The sequence below is a fragment of the Sciurus vulgaris genome (assembly GCF_902686455.1).
Source record: "Sciurus vulgaris genome assembly, chromosome: 5".
NCBI classification, from domain to species: Eukaryota; Metazoa; Chordata; class Mammalia; order Rodentia; family Sciuridae; genus Sciurus; species Sciurus vulgaris.
The window spans coordinates 156,879,869-156,904,101 of record NC_136465.1 but is presented as its reverse complement, the minus strand read 5'-3'; the positions used below and the strand labels follow the sequence as shown (position 1 = coordinate 156,904,101).

General features: G+C 34.0%; 1 protein-coding gene across 1 annotated transcript in view; it reads right to left on the bottom strand.

The window, feature by feature from the left end:
* The window catches only part of CFAP54 (cilia and flagella associated protein 54), a gene marked incomplete at its 5' end in the record, with an annotated part of 326,512 nt that overhangs the window by 178,790 nt on the left and 123,489 nt on the right, over window positions 1–24,233 (bottom strand). Inside the window, 8 exon segments of the mRNA XM_079142877.1 lie at window positions 5,662–5,889; window positions 7,417–7,592; window positions 9,673–9,815; window positions 12,066–12,296; window positions 16,554–16,654; window positions 17,000–17,114; window positions 21,836–21,962; window positions 22,636–22,725. Coding sequence (XP_078999003.1) covers window positions 5,662–5,889; window positions 7,417–7,592; window positions 9,673–9,815; window positions 12,066–12,296; window positions 16,554–16,654; window positions 17,000–17,114; window positions 21,836–21,962; window positions 22,636–22,725 — 1,211 coding nt within the window.

Here is a 24,233-nt window from a genome sequence, read left to right as displayed (position 1 = left end):
CCTACTTTATCATCATTTGCATATTTTGATATTTGTACATATCATTATTTGCACACTTCACATATTGTTGGAATTGGTTTGCTAACATTTAATTAAGGAGTTATTTTACCTGTTCATGAGGAATAATGATTCATTCTTTTCTTATTGATGTATTATCAAGATTAACTTGGCTTTCTATGGAATAAAATCTGGTGTAAGATTTATTTTTTCTTCTATGTAATTTTATTAAAATTTCTCCAGGAAAATATCCTGAGTCTGGAGTTTTCCTATGTGAAGGTTTCTGATTATGAATTCAATTTCTTATTAATATATTTAGGGTAGTTCATATTTTCTATTTCTTCTTGTGGGAGATTTGTTAAGTTGTGCTTTCCAATAAATGTGTTCATTTAAGTTATCAACTTCATTAATAAAAAGTGATCATAATATTCCATTATTTTTCTTTTAATATCCATAGATAGTATCTATAGTTATATTCCTCTTTTATTACTGATATCAGTAATAAAATAATTAATCAGTAATTTGTGCTTTCTTGTTTTTGTTCTTAGGAGTATTACACTTTCGATAACCATTTCAAATGATTCATTTTGATCTTATTAATTATTTCTGGGTTTCTTTTTGTTTTGCTTTACATCTAATTGCTTTCTGTTCTTATCATTTTAATTTTCTCCCACATCCTTTCTTCTTTTTACTTACTTTGGAGTTAATTTGCTCTGCTTTTTCTAGCTCTTATGTATGGGCACTTAGATAACTGATGTTATAGCTTTCTTTTTTCTCTAAAGCTATAATTTTCTCCTTGGCACTGTTTTATTTGAATCCTACAAATTTTTATATACTATCATCAGTTTTAAATATTTTCTAATTTCCCTTGTGCTTTTTTCTTTGGGTATTTTAGAATTGCAGTATTAATTTCCCAATATTTTTTTCTTCCTCTATGTGTGGCAATCTACTTATAATTTAATTCTGTAATGGTCAACTAAGATTTCAGTCTTTTAGCTTTTATTAAAACTTATTGTTTCAGCCTCTACTTATGGTCCAAATTGATGAATATACAGAGACACTGTGCTGTTTCCATTCCACCTGGGTATAGTGCACTTCAATTATGACATCACCCAGAATCAGTAACATAAGATTGCCTTCTGTTCAGTCACGAATCTGAGGTCTCCTGCTCTTCTAACTCAGCTATAAATTCAGGTATTCCATTACACCTTCGGGGTTGACAACTCACTAGAATCACTCACAGAGCTCACTCAAAGCACTACACTATGATGACATAAAGGACACAACTCATGAACAGTCACATGAAGAGACATACAGGCAAGGTCTGGGAGGGTCTGAGATTCAGAGCTTCTAAGCACTCTCCCCATGGAATCAGGCTATGCCACCCTGCTGATGCATCAGCGTGTTCCGCTGCCAGGAAGCTCTTCAAGCTCTGGGTGTCAAGAACGTATTTTAAATTTCTGTTATTAGAAGAATTTCCAGGGGGCTGGGGATATAGCTCAGTTGGTAGAGTGCTTGCCTAGCATGTACAAGGCCCGGGGTTCAATCCTCAGCACCACCCAAGAAAAGAAAGGGGGGGGGGAGGGGAGGAGGAGGAGGAGGAGGAGGAGGAGGAGGAGGAGAAGAAGAAGAATTTCTAGATAGCAGAACATACAGTGCCAATATGTGCCAAGAACAAGAAAGGGCTCCTCTCCCACATACCTTGCCCTCTGCAACTTTTCATGTAAATGTATATTTTGTCTGACTGAGGAACATTTCTCCTATCTAGCCCTGTAAAACCAAACCTTGCTATCTCTATGACTAAAGGACATAAAATTATCTTGAAACCTGAAATGCTCATGATGTCTTGGGTGATGTCAGAGAAACACTCTAATGTGGACAGCAGAGCCCAAAAGAGGTCCATAAGGGGACAGAAAGGGTGTGGAACGATTCATGCTACCTGGAGAACTCAGGAGGGGACACTCATGAGCAGGGATCTTCTTTTCCCTTAGGCTAACACTGGGCCTGAGTTAGCAACAATTGGATTCTGTCAACACTTGGACCAAATGGCTCTCCACTGACCAACAAAGAACTTCTTGGGGTGTGGATGTTAGTTTCAAGGTGAAAAGACATCCATTTGGAAGGATGCCCTCTGACCCTCAATAGGCAAACCTGCATGCTGAAGAATTGAACAGTGATAAATGCCTGAGTGTGGGCTCTTACTGACTCATTGACAGTGACTAATTGAGTTTGCTTATTCCTATATTGTCAGACCTACTTTAAGAAAAAAAAATAGGATTTCTGATAGACTATATAAATATTTCAACCAAAGAAAAAGTAAAACAAAGACAAATTCAAAACTGGAGGCACTTCAATGAGACTAGGCATCACAGTATATGTAGCCTTTACCATAACAATCTGAGATATTTACCATATCAGGACTAAAAATTGCCACATCTTAATTTTGAATTTCCTGGTAGTAAGACCAATTTTAGATTATTTTTTGAAATGTTAAAGAAAACCTATAAAAATATTTCAGCAAATAAAACATTTTGTTAGGTGCATACGTATTTATGACTGGCATGTTTCCTAATTAATTGAACCTCCTCTTTTTTATTATGAAAGTTCCCTCTATCTTTCATAATACTCTGTGGTTTGAAAATGATTTTATCTACTATTAATACAATCGCACCAGCTTTTTGAATACACATATAAAAATTATTCATAATTATAAGGAGACATGATGCTTTGACACATGGATACTTAGTGCAATGTTAAAATGAGGGTGAACGTATCTACCTCCTCAAACATTTATTATTTCTTTCTGGTGAAAACATTAAAATCCTTGCTTTAGTTTTTTTTTTGAAATATGTAGTATATGAGTGCTATAGTTACCCTTCTGTGCAATACCAGTAGTATTGCACAAAAATTATTTCTCCTAATTTTTGGTACCCATTGACCAACCTTCCCTCATACGCTTCTTTTCCCTCCTCTCCCCAGCCTCTGTAACCAATTCTACTCTCAACTTCTACACAATCAACTTTCTGGATTCCACATATGAGTGAGAATGTGTGGTTTCTGTTCTTCTGTGTCTGACTTATTTCACTTAACATAATGTGTTTCAGTTCCATCAGTGTTGCCACAAATGACTAAACTTCATCTATTTATGGCTAAATCCATTGTGTATATCTACCACATTTCATTTCTCCATCTATCAGCTGATGAAAGCTTAGGTTGCTTCCATTTCTTGCCTATTATGAATAATGCTAAAATATTAAAAATACTTTCAGTATAGAAATGCTGAATGAGTTCATCCAAAGTTTCAAGTCCATATCAGTAGGCATTTTCTCAAAAGTAATATATTGTGCTATGTTTTCTAATATCATACGGTTATCTTCATACCCTGTTGTTATCTTAATGACTTTCATGGACAAGATCCAAGATCATGGGATTAAGTTGAATATGTTGCTATTTACTTTGAATTCTAAGTTGTATTTGTATCCTAAAAATTAAAATGAGCTGCAGTATGAATGAGAATATCAATTATGTCAATTTTACCATATACTAACAACAAAATACTAAAAATAAGAGAATGAAGAGAATTTGTTAGTTGAAAATGTAAGTTGGTTGCAATGGTGCACATTTATAGCCCTAGCTACATAGAAGGCTGAGGCAGAAGCATCCCAAGTTCAGGGCCAGCCTGAGTAACTTAGAGAAACCCTGAATCAAATAAATTAATGTAGGCCAGTGATAGAGTGCTTGCCTATCATGTGGGAGGCACTGAGTTTAAGCCCTAGTACTGCAAAAAAAAGGAAGAAAATGAAAAGAAAAATGCAGAAGCAATAGCAATCAGTGATGGTACATTTTAATCTTTTGTTAAAACTTGGAAATTATAATAAACTTTTGAATAGTCCTACAATAGACATGGGAGTACAGATGTCTCTTTGATACACTGATTTTATTTCCTTTGGATATATATAGTAGTGGGACTGCTGGATCACATGGTGATCACATGGTGATCACGTGGTGGCTAATTCTTTTTTTTTTTTAAGTTGTTGATGGACCTTTATTTTATTCATCTATTTGTATGTGGTGCTGAGGATCGAACCCAGTGCCTCACACATGCTAGGCAAGTGCTCCACCACTGAGCCACAACCCCAGTCCAGGTGGCTAATTCTTAAGGAAACTCCAACTGCTTTCCATAATGGCTGTTTGAATTGACAACAATGTTGTTATTGTTTTTATTTGCATTTCCTTGATGATTGGTGATATTAAATATTTTTTATACATACCGTTTGGCCATTTGTATGTCTTCTTTTGAGAAGCATCTATCTAGGTCTAATGTCTATTTTTAATTGGATCGTTTATACTATTGAGTTCCTTGAATTTCATACATATTCAGGATATTAACCCCTCATCAGACATACAGTTTACAAATACTTTCTCCCACTTTGTAGGTTCTTTTAACTCTGCTTTTTGTTTCCTTTGCTGTGCAGAAGTTTTTTAGTTTGAAGTAAGCCCATTTCTCTATTTTTGCTTTTATTTCTTATACTTTTAAGGGGTCTTATAAAAATATCCTTGCCTATTCCAATGTCATAGAGTTCTCCTTACATTTCATTCTATATTTTCACATTTGCTGTTTTCATGGTGTATCTCTTTCCATACATTTATTTTCAATCAATCTGTTTCTTGCTATTCAGAGTACTTCACCTATAGACAAGTATACATGTCTTCATTTTTATCTTGTCAGATAATCTCTGCCTTTTAATTGGGTGTTTTGCCAATTTATATTTAATATAGTTATTGATATGATTGAATTAGTTTTAATATTTGCTATTTGTTTTCCATTTGTTGCATGTGTTTTTTGTTCCTTGGCTCCTTCTTTCCTGCTTTCTTATAAGTTCATTAATTATTGCTTAGTCTTACCTTTTACTTTGTTGGCTTTTTAGCTATATCTCTTCATGGTAGTTACTTGTGAAAATTATTACATGTATCCTTAACTGATCACATTTTGCTTAATATCATACCATTCTATATGAATTATACAAAATTTAAATACACTAATTTTATTTACCCTCTCTGTCTTTTGTGCTATCATTGTTATATTTTCATTAAACCTCATGCCTCAATGTGTTTATGTGCTTACTAATTCTCAATACATTTTGGTTATCTTTTACATTTGCATTGTTTCTGTTTTATTTCTATAATTTAAAACACAGAGTGGTAGATTTTTAAAAACTGCAAATTCTGGTAGACCCAGAATAACAAAACAAAAACAGATAAAGTAGTGGAAATAAGGTCAACTAACAAAAAATAAAAATAAAAAAAAATAAAAATAAAAAAAAAAAGGTCAACTAACAAACAATGTTATCACTAATGGAATCCATTTCTTTATTATCTGTCAAAAAGATTGATATGTTGATTAAATACATTAATAGCAGTTTATGTAGGAGCTCAGTTAATGTTACTTTCCCTTCCCTCCAAACAGAATTTTTAAGCTGAAATATTTTTCGTTGACATTAATTCAAGTTAAGTACGTGAACAAAATAATACTGAGAAGAAATGAAATATAGACAAATCAATGGGAACTCAAGAAAAACATCAATTTCAACATATCCAAAACTGCATGGCAAAAGATATTTTAAATTGAAAATACAATTTAAAAAATTGCCCAAATACTCTTACCTTAATAGAATCAATATTTTGTAGATGTAATAACATGTCAATAAGTAATTCTGCTCCCAAATAGAATGGCAAAACAGAGGTACAGAGAAAAGTATCCTGGCTAACAGGGAATGTTTTATAAAGATCCACTGTCTGTTTAAGAAGTATTTGCAGCTCCTGAGTAAAGTTCCAAAAGGTCCGACAGCAGTTCTGAAGCAGAGTCCAGTAGCCACCACGATGAGCAAGAACCTAAGACAAACACAATATCCAAAAAACCCTAAAGTTCCAAAAGTTATAGGCCTTCGAAAACTTTACCTTTCTACAAACCTTACATGTCAATAATAAAAATAACTAACATCATTTGTTATGTGCCTCTCATATGTGCTAGATACTCTAAGATATTTATATGCATTACCTCCTTTGGTTCTCACAACTCCTGAAATAGGTCTGCACTAGTACCCTACACAAAGAGGAAATGGAAGCATGGGGCTTACTTGCTTATGGTCACGAATCTACTAAGTGTGAAAGGAGGACTCGCACATCAATGGTATGAATTCAAAAATCCCATTGTTCAAAGTACTGGGTATAAAGAAGTTAGGAAGGGCTACTGATCTGTCCTTATGCTTCCTAAATTTATTAGAGAAGTCCAACACTAGAAAAGTAGGCAAAAATGTTATTTCAGGGAATAATGTACTTTATAAAAAAAAAAATAAATAAAGCAAAAGTAGGTAGGGACCTGACAAGATGCAAGAGGACACGTTATTTTAGAGGAGGTGGTCAGGAAAGAGGTCCTCTCTGAGGAAGTGATACTTCAAAGTTGAACAAGTCACAAGTCATGTCAAGATGGTGATGGTAGATATTTAATTGGTAGGAGGAGAGTATTTGAGGTTCAGGAAGCAGCAAGCATCAGAATGGAGATTGAAAATAAGGACTGGAGGAAGAACAAGTTTAATGTCATTGTTCAAGACCATGGAGGCAGGAGTATGCTGAAGAAGAGAAGAAGAAAGAAGAACTGAGTTATACAAAGTGAGCAGGGCTTAGCTCTTTCAAGGCCCTGAAGTTGGTGGAAAGGAAGATAATATTTGATGCTCATGATTAAAGGGAGATGATTTGGGTTTACTTGCATTTTGTAAAATCACCCTTCACTCCATAGAGAATATGGAAGCTTGAGTGTTCTTTTCTTGTCTAGAAAGGAAAGAGTTCCCTTCACCTCTTGGGAGGTTTGAAGCATATACTCTTCATGCTTTGAGGAAAAGGAAGCTTGTTTCTTTAAAACTAATAATTCTGATCCTGAGTTTAACAATTTATCACACAATATTTAAAAGGAAGAAAATACACAAGGGAATGGAAGAAGGATATTGGGGTAGGGGCAAGACTTTCTGTAGCCTGGAAAGATCTTCCTTTGTTCTAGAGACAAGAAAGAAGGTTATTCTCCAGGAGTCATCAAGACCCCAGAGAGAAGCCTCTGGCATTTACAAAAGGATCCCACATGTGCATGAAACCAGTGGAGAGGTGTATGCAGTCACAGGAACCTCGTGAAGTCCACCTAGGCTGAGGGTAGATGAATGACACATGACTAAACAAATATACTTTCTCTTCCTGAAATTTAGCAGTGCATAAGACTTCAGTACCATGGCAAGTAAACCTCAAAAGTCACTCAGAAGGAAGATGTCTCATCAAACCTAAAATTATGTATACTAAATTGAATAAATACAACATATATTACTTGCCTGAGTTTACACCCACTATCTTAGCAAATGAAAAGGATCACATTACCATTGCTCTCCTGCAATATAAAAAGACTTTCATAAAATGATCCAGTTCCAAATGTGCTCGATCCTTTTCTCTGGCACTAAGACCTGATTGAAAGTCTGATTCATAAAATGTTCTTGTCTTGGGTATATTATCTTCACTAGATTTGGAATTCACAAATGCAGAAAATTCTTCAGCATCTACAGTGCAAAAACAAAGTATAACATGATTTAAAACACAGACTTAAGTTCTAGAAACGGCAGTAAGTAATAAACATCAAAAGAGTAATTCAGGAAATAAATGCTAGATAAACTTGAAGTAAGGATGGGACTGCCCAGGACACAAAGAACTAGGGGAAATTTAAAGAGCAGAAGGCCCTCAGGTTTTAAAGAATGGGATGCGATGGCCATATGGAAAACTACAGAGAACAATACTTCAGGCAAAGATGAGGTAAAGGGAATAATACAGAGGTAGAAATGAACAATGCTTTGGAGGGGCAATGACAGGATTCCACTGTTTGTTAATTTCCAAGCAGGCCATCTCCAGGACACATACACTAGCAAGTGAGTAGCACCCTGAGTTTGGGAATGCAGTAACCCAGCTCACACATTCCCCTGCTGATTCAGCATCAAAAAGGAACATTTATTCTGCTACAAACCTTCTCTTCCAATCTGCACTAGGTAATGTCTCAACAGCAGAATATCTTGATGATTTCATGGTGGGTTGTAGACAGGGAGTCAGTTAAAAAAAAAAAAAAAAACTCAGGAAGCTACATATTATAATCTACAGACAAAAATCATGTTCTATATTATGGGATTTACTTTCAAATATTTCAATATACACATTCCATGTAGAGGTACCAGTTAAAACTAAGTTATAGCCTAGAAGAAACTAGAAAGCACTCCAAGTACCTCAACATGAATACACACTACTGGGGCAGTTAACTAGCATACCAAAGACCCCAGATCAGCAATAAGTTGCATTGCACTTGAAGTGCCATTATGAAAAATCTATGTAAGTGGATTTATAATAGCAAAAAAAGAAACTAGAAATAACTTGTAGCACTATCGCACATCTGTAATACCAGAGGCTCTGGAGGCTGAAGCAGGAGAATTACTAGTTCAAAGCCAGCCTCAACAACTTAGCATGGCTCTAAGCAACTTAGTGAGACTGTCTCAAAATCAAATATAAAAAGTTCTGGGGATGTTGCTCAGTGGTTAAGCACCCTGGATTCAATCCCTGGTACCAAAAAAAAAGAAAAGAAAAGAAAAGAAAAAGAAAAGAAATAACTTTTATTTATGAAATGACTAGTATTTAAGGTATATTATTAGGTAGGAATACTGTCTAGGCTTGCTCTACCATCTTTACAAGAAAGGGATAAAAATGTCAGTCAAATTTGGCAGACAGTAGTCACTCAGATCTAGAGACCTGTTCACCAGCATGTCTCATCTCAGAGTCCTCTGACACCTGAGTAGATAACATTTCATGGTCCTGCCATCAGAATATTGTCACATTCATCTCACAGTGAACTTTCACAGAAAGTGCTAGTGGGAGATCCTAGGGCAGCATTAATTATCCTGAGCACAAAATCAGCTATTATGACCATTTTTGTGTCTACTTGTATTAGTGTGTCTGATGGAATTTGTTTAGAAAGTCATTTCCACTAAAATATATACCTGATAGCAAGTCTTCATTTGTCTTCAATCAACAGAGGCTACTAATGTTTAACAAAAAGAACATTGCATTTATTGAATATCAAACTGCTTTAGTTGGAACATAAAATAGATATGTCCAGATATATATGGTGATACCATAAAATATAGAATTTTTTCTTTACTTTTTTTTTTTTTTTTTTGTACCAGGGATTGGTGCAAACCACTTAACCACTGAGTCACATCCCCAGACCTTTTCTATATTTTATTTAGAGACAGGGTCTCACTAAGTTGCTTAGGGCCTCGCCAACCTGCTGAGACTGGCTTTGAACTCATAAACCTCATGCCTCAGTTTTCTGAGCCACTGGAATTACAGGTGTGTGCCACCACACCAAGATAAAATATAGAATTTTTTAATAGGGCAAACAAGAATGTCCTATAAAATGTAAAAATTCAACAACTGAACTAAATTGCTGGGTTTTGGGAAACTGGCATGTACACTTCTATTGTGTATGTATAAATGTGTGTTCATGTGTGTGTGTGTGTGTGTGTGTGTGTGTGTGTGTGATTTATGTTAGCAAACACAACTGTAGAATCATTTAATAGTAAGTTAGTATATTTATTTTACCTGATGGTAAGTAGGCCTTTCTTTTTTTAGCTGTAAGAAGGAAATCAAGCATTGCTATATAATTTTCCACAGTCAGTTTTGCTGTTGGCAATACTGTTCCTGAATTATACAGTGAGAATATATTAGGATCACATGATCGGAAACTGCAAAGGGAAAAAAATCACATTAAAAAACAATTTAAGCAACTTGGAATAATATCTGTCAAATATAATCTATTTTTACTTTTTAAATATTTTGAGTGCTCTCAAATTTTGTCATAAAATATTTTGACACTTAATAAAAGTCACACATTTTACCATTAATTTTTAAAATTATACAATGTAATCTTGATCTTAGGAATTTTAACACCAATATCTATATCTATTTCCCTAAAAGTACCCTTGAAAATGGAGATGAAAGATCTATACTCACTCTGTGAGTTCTGAAACAATAATTTGTCACCTTAAAGTCACCTAATTTAAATACAATTCAGTGAAAATGCCTACCATATAGAGAAAAGTATCCATAATCACTGTTATTTCTTTTTAAAAGTAAAATTTAAACAGTAAACAATCTTCCATTAAAATTGCTATGTTCATGCTTGAATACACCACCAGTGAAAGCCATATTATGTACAACCACAAGAATGGAATTCTAGGACTAGGGATATGGCTCAGTTGGTAGAGTGCTTGCCTCACAAGCACAAGGCCCTGGGTTCAAATCCCCGGCACCACAAAAAAAAAAAAAAAAAAAAGAATGGAATTCTAGTTAGAATAAATTAAACTCCATATATGTGTATGTCAAAATACACTCTATCACCATGTATATCTAAAAAGAAAAAATAAAAAGTATTGTTAAAAAATAAAATGCGCAATTAGCTAATTAATTAATACTGAGTGTACATTAATAGCTTTAATAAAGTGAAAGTTAGCAAGTTACTCTGACACAAATTTGTTGTCTTATTGTGCTGTCAAGGGATCATGGGTAAATGGTGATGCATGATTGGAAGTTCCAAGAAGACTTCTCCATGTCCACAAAGTAGTAAGGAAGTCCATCTTTTCCCTGTCCTGGCCCCATAAATGGGTCACTTTACCAAGTTACTGCTCCCTGAATGTAGATCTGGTTAACACAGGAAAAGAATCTATCCACAGATGTTTCTGTGAAAGTTAGTCTGTCAGTGATTTTAACCAAAATTCTGAAGAAACAGACAACAGAACCAAGTTCACTGTGAATTTCAACTTACATTTTTTCTTAATTGAATTATTGAAATAAATATCCTCTTAATTCATATCCCTGTCTTCAGTCTTTCCTCCCTTCAATCTATTTGATATATTGCCGCCAAAAATTTTCTTATGATGGTCTTGTTCAAAAACCCTCAAGATTCTTTTAGTATATGTAAAATAAAGCTCAGATTTAACAGAAATGCAAGACTCTCCATGATCTGGTACCCACTTACTTTTCTAATTACTGTACACTATTCTGTCATATGCCCTAGATTCTAATCAGACCATTTGGGGGCCCCATCCTGTGTGTCCTACCTGGGTTCTGATCTTCACTTTTCCAAACTGTCACCTCTGCACATCTTCACAACTATCCACCATCAGTACACTTCTAACCTTGCCTATCCATCAAGATCCAGGACTGCTGGTCCCTCCCATGAAAACTTTGCTGTTAGGTCCAGCCAGAGAAAAGCTTGTCTAGTTACAAAGAAGACTTTATAGGTACTTGACCTTCTATCATTGATTGCAATTATTGAGAACATTTGAGATAACTCTACCAACTCTAACTTGTACATCCTCTTCATCTTTGAATATTCATTGCACCTACTCAGTGCCTTGTAGCTAATAGGTAATCAACAAGGTTTCTTTTTTAATGAATGATTGACTCTTTATCACCTTTCTACTGGCTTGGGTAACATTCTGTGTTATGTATCTATCTTCAATTTTTATCTCCCACAGCACTTAGCCAAAGACATTCAATAAGAGCTCAAAATTGTCTGTTGAATTAGCTATAGAAAATTTACCTTATGTGAGAAAATAAGTTCTCTTTTTATAGAGGTTTTAAATATACCTCTAAATGAAATCAAGATCTGCTTAATGCCTACTAATACATACAGTTAAAATACAATTCATGCTAAATTTCTCTTGGAATTAGCCTTGCACTGAAAACTGCACCAAAAAACACATTAAAGACATATGCAAATCAGCACCTCAGAAGCACTGTATCCAGCACCTGTTTCACAGAAAAGATTCTGAGATTTAAAAAAAAGAAGAAGAAGAAATGCACCAATGGCCGGTATCAAGATAAAGATATTCTGTAAACCTTACTGTTATCAATCTTGAAGCCTGAAACATAGAAACGCAATCCATGTTCACCAGACTAAAAAAGTATGGTTCACGGGTCACATACTATACCTGACCACCGTGTGTGAAACGCCAAATTTCATCTTCATGCGCTCCCCTAGCTTTTGTAAAAGCAGGTTGTAGTGTGTGATTGCCAAATACAGGTTCATCTGAGCTCTCCAGGGCATCTCCTCAAGAAATATTTGATGAAACCTCTTTCTTTTAACATAATCTAATATTAGAGGATTCACGCGATTCATCAGGTATCGATGTGCTACTTTTCTAACATCGGGTCTCTTATTTCTGCCAAGGGAGAAAGCGGCTTTGAAATTACACAGAAACTTCCAAACACTTAATAAAGAAGGATGATTCCAATTTGTACAAAATACATCAAGAAGTCACTTGACTGCCCTTATGCAAAAGTTTCTGGTTTATTTATTGTTTGCTCAGCAGTAAAAATGTGAAACGGTACAACGAAGGCACAAAGATAAACACTAGGGACAAAGAGCACAGAGTGCCTACAGCTCTCCTTGATGTTTCAGCTCAACCCAGAGTTTTTTTTTTGTTTTGTTTTAATAACCAAAAGTCCACTGGGATAAGACAAATAAATTATGATATAGTGTTCATATTCATCAACTAACTTCAATATTAAACAAAAGGAAATCATTTCTCTGTATTGGACTTTAAGGGAAAAACAATGAAGCAAATTTTTTGTCTAACATTAGACTTTCAGATGAAATACAATATCAGACAAATATAGATTAAATAACCTCACATATGCACATTCAATATGCTCCAGAAAAAAAATAATATTCAAATTTTAACTAATAGTTCAGACTTTACATATAATATATTTTGGAATTCTTTAAAAATAATTCCTATCACAACTCAAAGTAGTCTCATTACTTTTCAGCATTGGACACTTGTTTGCAGAGCATAACCTCATTTCTTCAAAAAACTTTATTTATTTGGCACCATGGATGAAGTTGCTCCCTCATTAGCCTGGACCATTCTGCCTGATTTATATTAGAGAAGGGAGAGAAGAAGGGAAAAAAAAAAAAAAAACAGATCCCAACAGGTAAGTTCAAGTACCCTGCTCACTTAAACATATCATTCTGAATCTGAAGATAAAAGAAATCAGAAGATACAGAGGAGAGAGGGAAGGAGGGCAGGCAGACAGACATCCTTGCAGCAGAGGTGCAGTCGTGTGATGGAGAAAAGCTGGAGGGAAGCTTCCTTTTGGTAAGCATGCTTTACATTACCCTTCACTTCTAAGTGTTTGGGATTCTGTTGATCATTTGCTCTTAATTCCAGGTTTCTAGAGGGGCTTTTGTTGTGATTTGCTTGTTTTTAGTGATATATTCACTGGTTTCCCAACACAGATGAATCTTTTTAATAAGTATTGTGAGAATTAAAAATATCATTTACAAAATAAAAGTTACTCTTGTATTTGTGTGAAGAGGCCAATTCTCCTCAAAAGCCTAAGAAGAGCTGAGACAATCAACTGTGTCTTCCCACCACTGAAGGTGAGCTAGTTCAGGGAATGGGTGAGAAGACAGGCTTCTTCAAGGTATCTTGGTACAGAACTGACAGATTCTAGATAACTTGGAAGGGAACTGTCAACCCACAGAGAGTGCAGAGTGTGTCTTCTTCTATCACCTGACAGTTCTTAACATATATGGGACTCCAACAATCAGGTCGACCACTATGGGGATGGTCACACAAGATCCACAAATTGCATAAAACTACACACACACACACACACACACACACACACACACACACGCATGCATGAAAACTACTGTAATCTCATTAAGGTGATCAGATTATACCAATGTCAATTTCCTAGTTGCAACACTGTATGATTATGTAGTTACCCTTACAAACTAAGTGAAGGAGACATGGGGTAAATTTTTTAATAACTGGGTACAAATCTACAATTATCTGAAAATAATAAGTATTTTTAAATGCATGATATAATAAATAAGTCCATTATCAAACCATTTAAGATTAATCTTGAGGTCTTAGTCTACATGCAAGACAAGAGAAAGAAAGAAGAGGCTTGAACAGTAGAGAGAAAGAAGCAAAACTTTCATTATCTGTTCACAGCATGACAGTCCACACAAAAACCTGTATCTATGAATAAATTATCAAGTTGTTAGAGGGTACGTATCAAAATTCTATTATATTCCTTTACAAAGAATAGAAGAATTCAAAATATAATTTTAAAACATTATGTACACTGGTTTCAAAACACACTCCTTGATATAACTGGCAAAAGATGTTTAATACCTTTAGGGAAAAAATCACAGAAATTTAAATTTATTAAAAGGAATTATAATACCTAAGAAAGTGGTTTATTAGTAGATAGATTGAATATTGAGATTGAGTCTAAAAATACAATATTGAGATAGGCTCAATGTTGTATAAAAAAAAAAAAAACTTCCAAAACCAGTGTATCTGTTCAATTCTATCCTTATCAAAATCACAATAGATTTTTGTAATATTTGACAAGCTATTCCAAACTATTTTGTAAAAGACTACCCAAGATTTGCATGAAGGAAAAGAACGAGCTAGAGAGACTTTCCATCAGTCAGTAAGATTTTCTATAAAGCCAATGTAATAATGACGGTGTGATATTGATTTAAAAGTAGATAAACAGACTAACAGAACGGAAAAGAGAGCTTCAAACTATGTAAATGAATACTTGCTAAAGGGTAAAGCTGACAGTGACAACAGAATAGACTAGTCGATAAACACTGCCATCTAAAATGCCATAATATAAATAAAGAAAATGAAGAAATAATCAAGTAAATAATAGGCAAATGCAAACAAAAGGAAAGTAGATGTGGCTCTATTAAAATCTATGTGGTGCAACTTAAGGTCAAAATCACTAAACAGGTAAAGACATTATATAGTAAAGGTGAAATACATAAAGAATTAGAATCATAAATATGTATTCATAGAAATAGAAGTTGAACATTTTGCCATGGTAAGTTTTATAATCAGAACATTAGGTCATGGATTTAGCCATAAAGCCACACTGTATGGAGGTTCCTTAAAAAAAAAAAAAAATACAACCACATTGTTGTTTGAATCTTTAATGTCCCCTAAAAAGCTCATGTGTTAGATAATGCAGGAATGATCAGAGGTGAAATGATTGGATCATGAGAGCTGTGGTCTCATCAGTGGATTAATCCATTGGTGGATTGATGTTTGAATGGACCACTAGCTGGTAACTGCAGGCAGATGGGGCATGGCTACAGGAGGGGGGGTCACCAGAAGCAGCATCACCTACTCTTTCTCTGTCTATGGCACACTTCTCCCCCGCCCTGCTCTGTTTCTCTCCCTCCCACCCCGCTCCCTGGCTGCCATGAGCCAAGCAGCTTTCCTGCCATGAGTCAGCAAACCATGGACCATACCTCTTCAATGGTTTGATAATGGACTTATTTATTATAACGTGCATTTTAAAATATTTATAATTTTCAGAGGAAAACTAAAGTTTTCCTCTTCTAAGTTGTTTGTGTCAAATATTTTGGTCCTGGCAACAAAAATGCTAACTAACATGTGACCTTGCAATCTCACTACTAAGTATATATCCAAAGTGAAGTTATTATATCAAAATATACCTGCACTCTCATTTTTATTGCAGCACTATTCATAATAACCAAGATACAGAATCAACCTACATATCCATCAATGGACAAATAGATAAAGAAAATGTGATATATATATATATATATACATACAGTGGAATATTATTCGGTCATTTAAAATAATGAAATCTTGTCATTTGTGATAGCATGGATGGAATTGGAGGACATTATGGTAAATTAATAAGCTAGGTACAGAAAGGCAAAGCCTGTATGTTCTCATTTATTTGAGGAAGCTGGAAAAAAAGTTGATCTCTTAGGAGTATAATAGTAGTTACTAGATACTAGGAAGAGTATGAGAGGAGAAATACAGAGAGAGGGGTTGAACAATAGATCCCAAAATACAGCTAGATAGGAGAAAATGAATTAGGTGTTCTATATAGCTATAGTCTATGATGGGGTAACAATAGTCTATGATAATTTATTTTGTTTCAAAATAACTAAAGGTTCCCAGTACAGAAATGATAAGTGTTTGAGAAGTAAATGCCAGGTACACTGATTTGGTCTTGAATTAGTGTACTGTTACCTCATAAATATATAGGATTTTATGTATGAATTAAAATTTTTTAAAATGAAAGATTTTTGGGTCCTCTGATAATTAAAAATAATTTACAATTTGATCTCCTGACCACCCCATCTAAATCATTGCTGCCACCAATTATTCCATAGCCAGTTACTCTATAGCATATCATCCTTTTCGCTTACTTTATAAAATTTAGCAAAATTTTAAGCTTTCTTATTTACTTGTGTGTTCACTTGACTGCTATATATTTTTCATTAAAGTAAGTACCTTGAGGACAGTGATTTTATCTGTTTGGTTCACCATTGTGTCCTTCGTACCCAAAATCATGCCCAACTCAGAACAACATTAAGTAAACTTTTGTTGAATTAATTAATTAGTTAATACCTTTCATTTTCTGGGATTTCAAAAATAAATGGATTTTTGGCATAAAAATCTCTTAGAGTTTCCCTTTTTACGTTCTTTTTCCTTGATGATGTATCTACATTCTTAGGGAAATAACAAAGACATTACAAATTAAATTTAAACTTTGAACACAAAGAATAATTTACCCATACTTTAATGATTATCTCTTGACATTCAAACAGGGTGGTTTCTTAATACCTTTCAATTAAAATTACTGTCAAAATTAACAAAAGTACTCCAAAAGAAATCTGATTATAAAAATATCTAAATGATAACTGAATAATTTACAATGTACTATGGAATATAAAATTATACTTGTTGATATTTCTGTTTCATATTATAATAAATTAAAATATAATTAATCATCTTTAGATAATCTCAATTAACTTCATCAATTAATTAAAATTCACAACTCATAGGAAACTTACTTTTCCAATCTCTACTACTACAGCTTTAAACTTCTTTGAAGACATATTTGCCTTTTTATAAGCAACATTGTCCCTATATCTTATTTTTCTTTGTCCAATTAGGGATTCATTCCTCCTAATACAAAAAAAAAAAGTCAGTCAAGAAACTGCAAAAATGTGCAAAATTACCCCAAAGTAATAAATATTTAATGCATGTTGTTACTGAAATTATTCAAGAAGGTTATCCCAAACTGCTGTGTCCCATGCATAAATTAGACAGTGATCTCTATACATCAAGAATAACTGACCTCTCAAAAAAGGAAAATGTGAATCATACATGCAATGAGACCTGAGGTGGCTATAAGAAAGAGTGCAAGGCATGATGTGGTGAAACAGAATTGAACTGAAAATAAAGTAATATGGGCATTTCTCTTTACAACTGAGACAAAAACCACATCAGAGTGACCATAGACAAACTATCATTGTTCCAATAGATTTCAGTATTTTTGGTTCCATTCTGTGCAAGTTCCCAGCCACTCTCACCTTCTAGATTCCAAAAGAAGTTAAGCTTTTCGGACACCTGTTAAACTTTCTCCCGTAACCCAAGAATCTATAGGAATTCTTAAGTTTATTTTCTCCAGTGGACTCCCCTTCTCCAAATATTGTTAAGTCTCTCATTATCCTTCCATCGACACTAATCTTTCTGAAATTTATATATTTTATGGGAGTTATCTTTCTTTTAGTAAGTACTTGCCAGATATAGAATCCTGCTATCACAAGATAAATGGGATCCAAAAACTTAAACTGAACAAAAGGTGGGGACACATCAGTACAAAGTTATCAAATGTCCAGGTGGGTTTGAATAGCTAGTTCAAGGGGTTGAAATATACTGTATGATCCAATTCCATCTTGGTCCTGTAGAAGCTGGCCTCTCAACTTTAATTTTTATGAAGATGGATCCTGTGATTGACTGGAACTCCAGTAAAGATGCAGAAATCCCATGAATCTCTCAATTAGTTGACATCCGTTCTGGCAAAGGTTTTAGAAAGCTTGAACCAATGACTACTGAGAATTTAGGGACTCATTCTCTGCAACTTCATTCTGATACTGGTTATCTGCCATTTACCAACCACACCTATCTCTTCTCTATGTCCTCCCTCTCCCACATCACTGGTTATTATGTTATTTCAGAAAGAAATGGGAAAGAGAAGAGGTTAAAGGTGCATACTTTTAGACTACAGTCTTAGCAACCAGCTCTACATTATTCTGGTTGGAATTTTATTGGAATTGCATCAAACAAATTAATTGGAAGATAACTGGAATCTTTACAATATTCTGTCTGCCATCAAGTAATGTACTCTCTCTTCAGTTATTCAAGAATTTTTATAATTATTATGTCTTAGTAAAATTGTTTGGTCTCCTTTATGTTAGTGTTTAAGTGCCCCACAATTCCTGATAAAGTTAAGCATGTACTCCTTAGAAATAAAATCATTTTTCTATTACACCTTCTACTTGTTATAGGAAAGCTGTTGATTTTGCATCTAAACATCCCATTTAATTCCATTATTAGTTTTAATGGTTTTTCCCTTAATTATCTTTAAGATAAAAAAATAATTATTTGCAAACATCCCCCTTTTCAGAGAATTTCACTGTGGAATTCAATCTACAAACTTTTTTTTACACTCTGTGATGTGATAATCATGAAAGTATTCATTTTAATTTCTATTTCTTAATGCACTGGCAAGAACTTTCAAAACAGTGTCAAATGACAGAAAGAATAACACATTTCCATGTTATAAAGCTTATTTTAACAGAAAATATTCTTCTAATCCTAATTTGCCAAGTATCATTGTTGAATTTCCCCATGTTACTTTTCGGCATTTCCTAAAGTCTCCTTGTCTACCAGTGATAATTACATTTGCAAATAAAATCTACATCTTTCATTGCTCAACTTTTATTTTGGATTTTGCCTCTATATATGGCTAGGTAAGATTGTTCCATTGTTCCCTATTTTCTATCCTCTTTAATAAAGCTCTGTTATTAGTCTACTGTACTCAATTTAGTAGAAAATGTAAAATCCATGTTTTGAAATAGCTTTATGTGAATAAAATTATTCATTTCTTTAAAATATGGAAGAATTGCCCTAAAAGATTTTGCAGTATCCAAAAATTTTTACTGTTTAACTCAATTCTTATAATTTTTTTTCAAATAATCATCACTTTTGACTGTATTTTTAAATTTATTACTATTAAATTGTGCACACTATTATCTGTGTTTGTTTAGCCACTTCCAAATTTATAATTATTTTCTCCTTGTATTACTCATTTTTCTCTTATTCTTATGCTGTCCAGATATTTACTTAATATATTCATATTCTTAAAAGAAACTGCTTCAGCAATTATCCACTGGACTGTCTTAAAACCAATTTATAATTAATTTCAACTTTCAATACTTTTTTATTCTCTTAGATTTATTTTATTATATCTCTAATTTCTTTTGTTTGGGATCAAACACAAATGAGCTGGCAAGTGTAATACCACTTTAGCTACAATCCCAGCCCTTCTAACGTCTTGAGTTTGATAAAAATGCACTTAATTTTATTCTTGCTTTGTACTAAAATGTCTCCAAAGCTGAGAATTTGTCTCTGCCGCTTTGGGTGCATTTGATATGTAGGGTTTCTCATTTCATGGATGCTTTAAAGTGTTTAGTCTCCACTGGATAAACATATTAAATTAATCTTGTTAATTATATTATGTATATCTTCTATGTCTTTCCTACTTTAGTCTCTTTAAAGTGGTATTTTAAACTCTCTTATTATATCTTTTTGAAATCAACTTTGTTTCAGCAGTTATTCCCATATGTTGACTTTTTGTTTAGGAAAGCATGAAAATTCATGAAATATCTTCATTGTGATTTATGAAAATTATTAGTAGACTTATTCACTTTGAAAGTGAAAAGCTGGCATTAAAAATAGCTGATGAATCATGCCTGGTGGCACAGGCCTGTAATCCCAGTTATTTGTGCTACAAGGGCTGGTGGATCACAAAGTCAACCAATCCAGTCACCTTAGAGAGATCCTACCTCAAAATAAAATAAAAAGGAATGAGATGAAGCTCAATGGCAGAGTGCTCGCCTAACGTTCATGAGACCCTGGGTTCAATCACAAGCACCACATACACACAAAAAAAATGCCAATTAAGGGGATTATTCTTTAAATATTACCAGAATAACTGATAAACTGGGAAAGTTTGAAGTTAATTCAAGTCTACATACCAAAATAAATTCTATACATATTTAAAAATTGAATGTAAATCTGAAATTGGGAAAATAAAGTTGCATATTTTCTCATATTGAAAAATATGAGAAAAATTTCTGTGTACTAAAACTTGTTAGACATATGAATATAAATAGAAAATACATACTACTATTCAATGTAGAAATCAAGATGTTGCATCTGCACCTCTTCCTATATTCCCCGACTTGGTGGAAAACATCCTAAAACATCTGCTCAGCTCTGACAATTGAAATCATTACTTTTGTTTTCAAGTTAGTTATACTGCTCCATCTCCGTCCTCAAGTCTTTTATTATACTACTGTCCAATGCTGCTAAGCCACTTGGTCTATTTTCCCTTTCAGAATATCTGTAATTCTTAGGTTGGAACTTTCACAGTCAGCCTTCCAAATTTCCCTGTACATTGAAAGTGTCTTCGGATTTTCTGTGGTATCAAGAATACTATTTGAAACTTCTAAACACCTAATTTTGATTACATCTTTTTTTAACTGAATAGAACACTCCAAATCTGCCCAATTCTCTGATTACTGTGGCTTGTCTCCTTTCCAAGAAGCAATTTTCTCTTTAATCTCTTGCTCTAATTATATTTCTCTATGTGTTTTTTTAAATTTTTTTAGTTGTTAATGGACCTTCATTTTATTATCTTATTTATTTATTTATTTATATGTGGTGCTGCTGAGGATTGAACCCAGTGCCTCACACATGCTAGACAAGCACTCTACCACTGAGCCACAACCCCAGTCCTTGCTGTGTGTTTTTGAATGAAGGATTCTCTTCTCTTTGGTTGCCATTTTCAAAATAGGTCTCATGTAACTGATGTTTACTTTCTTGTTGTGGTGGTGTTTTTGTTTTGTTTTGGTTTGGTTTGGTTTGGGGTTTGTTTTTTTTTTTGGTTGTACTGGGCATTAAACACAGGGCCCTGGACATGCCAGGTAGGAATTCTACCATTGAGCTATATCCCCAGTGATGTTTACATTAATTAAAATGGGATGGACAGATCTATACCCAGTGGTGAAAGAGAAGCTCACTGGTGAGTTGTCAGAAGACTCATTGGATTTATTTGGTATCTCTCATAATTGACATGAGACTTGATCATTTTCTTTGGGAACAAAGAGACTCATTTAGCCTTAGAGAATGAGAAGGACAGCTTTAAGGCTCACCACTTCTATTGAGGAGCTTCTCATTCACATACACAAATGGAAGCTCCAAAGAATGGCTCTGCTCATTATGAGACAGGAATTAGAAGCACATGATAAACAATCAAAACTGGACTCTAACCCTTGTGTGAAAGAGAGCATATGAATAAACAGATGCTATTATCCATCCTGACCCAATAGCAAAAGACAATCTATTTTCTGCTAGACATGGTCTAGTCTCATTTCTTCGTTCAGTTGTATAAATATTTTTATGTTTAGTTATTATTTAAATACACTCACACAAATCTTCACTGTTTCCCAGGTGGTAACTGCATACACCCTTTTTCATCTACTCCATATATTTTAAAGTGACAATGCTGCTCAGTTTTGGGAAATTGTTAACATGCATAAAACTGATATTACAAGTACCTTTTCAAGAAGTCATAGACAGGAATGGTTATCTCCACCAAAAGGGAAAATTTTTCTTCATTCATGCATTTAAGCATAACTTGTGTGAAAAATTCCAGGAATCTAGGTCTGTGCTTAAATTTCATAACTATAAAAACAAGAAGTTCATATACCATTACCAGTACACTTACTTATTGGCACTGAAAGGTTACAGTCCTAACAGTCAGTTTGTTCCAACAGGCAAGCTGATTAACCTGTGTTTTAGATTTCTCACTTTAAAACAAAAAATATAGGAGTAAAAGTGGTTCAAGTTATTGTTTTTTCTAAGATCAAGTAATCCTTTAGAGTCTATGTTTCATTTATTTTCCAAAAATCTCAGTGTTGAAAAAGATTTCATTAAAATTGCTTCTAATGTATCAATAATTGCAGAAAAATACTGATAATTGTCAAAACTAGTTGTCATAATTTTTATTATATTTCACTCCAAGTAAAGCAATAATGCTCTCTCTTCATAGATGAACTTAAAAAAAATCACTGATGCATTTTTCAACAACCTCATTTTTGTAAGCTTCATAATAACTGCTCGCTACCAAAATAAGCCATCATGAAGATAGTCTTTCTAGACTTTAAATCAGGTACATATTTAAGTCTTTTTCATTACTTCGCAATCAAAATTTTGCATTATTTGTAAACAGTAAGAACCAAAAAAATTCTGCCTAGAACAGATGAAGTCTTTACATAGACAGCAGACACAAAATCTACAGAATAACAACCTTCAGTGAGAAGTCAAGTGAGCAGCACACAAACATTAGGGCACCTACCTTCTTTCACAGCACCTTTCACTGACCAATTTAAAACCACAGGGTAAAGAAATATAGGGTCCTCTGCTCCTGAGAGTTCAGTCACAACATCTAAGGTAAAAAAAAAAAAAAAATTAATAAGTTGTAATTCTGTTTAACATGAACAACCATAAAAATTCTTTGGAGGGGATGGAAAAATAAAAAAACACTCAAATATTCATTCCTAACTTGTGTGTCTTAAATATTAATTATAACTATATTTTGGAGATGAAAAGAATCCAATGATTTCAATTATTTCATCACTTTTTCCAAAAAGTTAAAAATTCAGCACCAAAACCTACCAATTATATTAATTCCATTGTAATAAAATTATCTTTAAGTGACAGTAAAGTATAATATAGGCACTAGAGCCAGACTGGGCTCAAACTCTAACCCTGACAACTTGAATTGTGAGACCTCGGGAAGTTATTTAGTTTCTCTTTGCCTCAGTTCCCTTATCTTTAAAATGTGCATAATAACAATGCCTTCCATAAATTGTTGTTGTATATTGGATAGGCTGAGTTTTAACCTGGATAAAAATACTTAAAATAGTGGCCGGTATACAGAAAACATTATACAAAACTTATCTTTATTATTGGTGTTGTTATTGAACTTTTACTTAGTAATATTGCCCTGTGTTTCTTATTTAAATGTTTCTATTGGTTTTCTAGAAATTAGTTTACATTTCTAAAACATTTTGTATTTTAAGGAATTATACTTTTTATGTGTAACAAGATAATTAGTTTTTCCAAAACTTGCTTTACTAATTGTAGAAATAATAGGCCATTGGGTTCAATTCATAAATTCAGCTTGAAACAGGCATGGAGTATACTGAAAGAGAAAGGGAGACAATTCAGGGAATACAGAAACAGTATGACCACCAAAATATAACCAAGGCACCCAGTAAGAGAAAGGGACACGCAGTTCTACAGATACAGTCCATTCCCAAAAGACCATGGGGCTAAACAAGAAGCCTCATGCATGAGAGAAATTTGGGTACTCTCTTGTTCCTTTAGAACTTATTTGCCTTTAGAAAATGTGACCATACTAACCAACATCAGAAACTAAATCAGTTTCCCAGGCAGATTTCCAAACTGCAAACTCCCAAATACTAACTGTTGCATTAATGCATTAATCTATTATGAAACTACTACAGTACAAAGACCCAAAACTAATCTTTCCCTCTTTCTACTCTAGTAGGCCAAGGTTCAAGCCACTTACACATCACCACCTCTCACTCCCATCCTCTCCCAGTTGCATCTTTGCCTTCAGTGATTCTCCATTTTGTGCCACCGTGCCCACACCCCACCTCCAGTGCTTTTGGCATTTGCCTCTCCGTTGGTTGTCACAATTAGGGGTATGGTGTGCTACGCTTCCATGAGTAGAGGCCAAGAATACTGTCCAACACTCTAAATGCCTAGGACAGTCCCCCACTAAGAAGAACAACTGGCCCAAAATGACAATAGTGTCAAGGTTTAGGAAACCTGTTATAGAGTCAGAAGACATGGGCTCAAGTCCAAGTCAGCTATGTAACCCTGAATAAATCACTTAATCTTCATGAGCTACATCTGAAAAGGCAG